This window comes from Plasmodium fragile, assembly GCF_000956335.1.
Source record: "Plasmodium fragile strain nilgiri unplaced genomic scaffold supercont1.10, whole genome shotgun sequence".
In the NCBI taxonomy this organism is placed as follows: domain Eukaryota; phylum Apicomplexa; class Aconoidasida; order Haemosporida; family Plasmodiidae; genus Plasmodium; species Plasmodium fragile.
In genome coordinates this window covers 411,207-413,810 of record NW_012192590.1, presented here as the reverse complement: position 1 = coordinate 413,810, position 2,604 = coordinate 411,207, and the positions used below count along the sequence as shown (strand labels likewise).

Sequence of the window (2,604 nt, the reverse complement as noted above, 5' to 3'; positions counted from 1 at the left end):
CTTTCCTTGGAGACCAGGGACAGCCATGGGAGCAGCGGGCCCCTTTCCTTGGAGACCAGGGACAGCCATGGGAGCAGCGGGCCCCTTTCCTCGGAGACCAGGGACAGGCAACCATGGACAGCACGGACACGTTGTCATGCACAACACTGGGAGACGACAACAACAGTGATGATCACATTTCTTTGTAAACTGTGAACAGACCTGTAGCACGAAACAGGAGTGCATTTCCTCACCCCAGAAAATGTCGCATCACATGGGTTTTTTTTTTTTTTTTTCCCAAAAGGGGAAAATATGACCATATGGCATTCACCATATCCTAATTTTTATGTATCTTCCTGTTTTTATTTATTTTTATTTTTTTTGTACCTTTTTACAAACAAACTTAGGTGGCACCTGTAAAATGCCAAAATTTTACACATTTAAAAACCATCATTTCTAGCAATAGGGTAAAAAAAAAAAAACTACCAGAAAATGCAGAAATAAAAAAAAAAAGGGGGGGGGGAAATAAATTACTGCTGCAAGTTAAGGGGTTCTATATGCACATTTATATATATGTATGTGCATGGCGCTTCTTCTATGATCCTTCCTTAGTTGTCCTTTTTTTCTGATACCACTGTCTACGAACGTAACACTTGCTCAATTTATTCTACCCACACAACGGTAATTACAGTGGGATGAACTCAACACATATATCTGCCAGCGCATCAACGGGGGAGAAAAAATGTAATAAAGTTTTCGTTGCCGTGGGTATGTGGTCCAAATGACAAACTTTGGGGAAAGAGGAACTTGTTCCCACATGAGGACAGGAATGCTTTTGTCCCCCCAGGGGCACACAAAAGTGACCTAACCTTTGATCCTACAAAATGGTCAATCCGTTATTCTTTTTTTTTTCCTCTTCCTCTTACCATGGTTTATTTTCCCCCTCATACGTCACACACCTTACATGCGGTGCGAGCAAATTAGCATTCCCATTTGCGTTAAAGTGGAGCCCGCGTCTTTTTAAGGACCTGAACCATAAGGGCCACACTATTCACTTTCCTGTCCCGACGTGCAAGAAAAAAAAAAAAAACGCCATAAGCAAAGAGATACACAATGCGGGGCAAGCGGTGCACTTTGAATTTTTTCAACTACACTTTTTATATGGTATGAAGACGCGTTTTTTTTTTTTTTTTCTCTCACCATGTGGTCCGTACTGTAAGCGAATGTGAGAAAAATTGCAAAAGTATGTTTATACCATTTGCCTAAATTTCTTTTGAAGCTGCAACTTTTTGAATTTCAAAAAATTATGTCAAATCCACCGCGGGATGATCGCCGCCTTTTTACACCTTCCATATTATCGCAGCAGTGGCACGGATTAAAATGTGTACGGAAGACTGTACGCGGAATGTTGATGTAAATGTGTGCCCATAATTTCGCGTACAGTACGGCCACTTCGGGGCAAGTACCCATTTTGACCTTTTTTCTTTCACCGCTTTGGGAGCGACTTGTACATACCTGTGGTTAACTACTATATGCACAAAGTACAAAAAAAAAAAAAAAAAAAAACACCAGAGTTTTACAAAAGAGCCGACTAAAACATAACAAACAAAGTTTTTATCCTAATGATCATTTGAATGAAGAAAGGACAAGTCCTTATGGAATGGCCTTAAAATACCACATACATATAAATATATGGGTATACGAAAAAGGAAAAAAAATACATATATATTGCGCACATTGCAAAATAACGAAATGTGTGCCAGCTGATTTATATGCTCATGACCTTTCCGTTCGATTTTTTTTCTCTTTCCTTTTGCTTCGCGCTTGTTCCGGCCGAGTGGCAGGCAAAGCATCAGTGCACAATAAAAGGGTGAAAAGTTCGCATCCTCGCAACGCCGCCTTAGACAAATACATATATTCATATGTATACATGTGTACGTGTACGCACAGATATACTTACACATGTGAGCGCACATACAAATGCTTTACATGCACATGCGTCGCCATACAAACCTACCAGATCAAAAAAGACGAGACTGCTTCTTTGCTCTCCCGATTTTTACTCATCACCCTGTTTGCGCGCAATTTTCTTTTGCCCATGGGCAACCACGCGCTAGGGGTACGTTCCCGCGGGTCAAAAGAAGAGCATATAAAAAGTACTCAACCCATGAGCGGAATAGCTAGACTGATTGATGGAGCTGCTTAACACCCGCGCTTCATACCCGCTTCGTTATATTATATACACAAAAATATATGCGTGTCCGTACATGTCCATAAAAAGTATGCAGTGTAAGGCAAACAATCTCTCACCTGAAATCGGAAATGCGCTCACGTATTTTTTTTTTGTCATATGTTTTTTACGTACATTTGATAGATTGGTACACTTTGCGCACAACTTCTTAACATGCCTGATTTTGGTTAATTTCTTTTTCCTTATTTTTACTTCATTTTTCCCCTGTGCGTATTTTTTTTTTTTTTTTTTCCCTTTTACGCATATTGCAGCTCCGCGCCTGATAATAAGCAACAAAGTATTGTGCTTTCTCTCTTGCCGCTTCCTTTTCGTCCCTTCATTGCGGGCAAATCATCATTTTTTTTTTTTTTTTTTTTTTTTTTTTTTTTTTTTTT

At 39.7% G+C, this 2,604-nt stretch overlaps 1 protein-coding gene across 1 annotated transcript in view; it reads left to right on the top strand.

The window, feature by feature from the left end:
- AK88_01250 (uncharacterized protein) overlaps positions 1-188 on the top strand; it is a gene marked incomplete at both ends in the record, with an annotated part of 3,173 nt that extends 2,985 nt beyond the window's left edge. Inside the window, one exon of the mRNA XM_012478886.1 lies at positions 13-188. Within this exon, the coding sequence (XP_012334309.1) occupies positions 13-188 (176 nt within the window). The remainder of the gene's footprint in view (positions 1-12) is intronic.
- Positions 189-2,604: the final 2,416 nt, after the last annotated feature.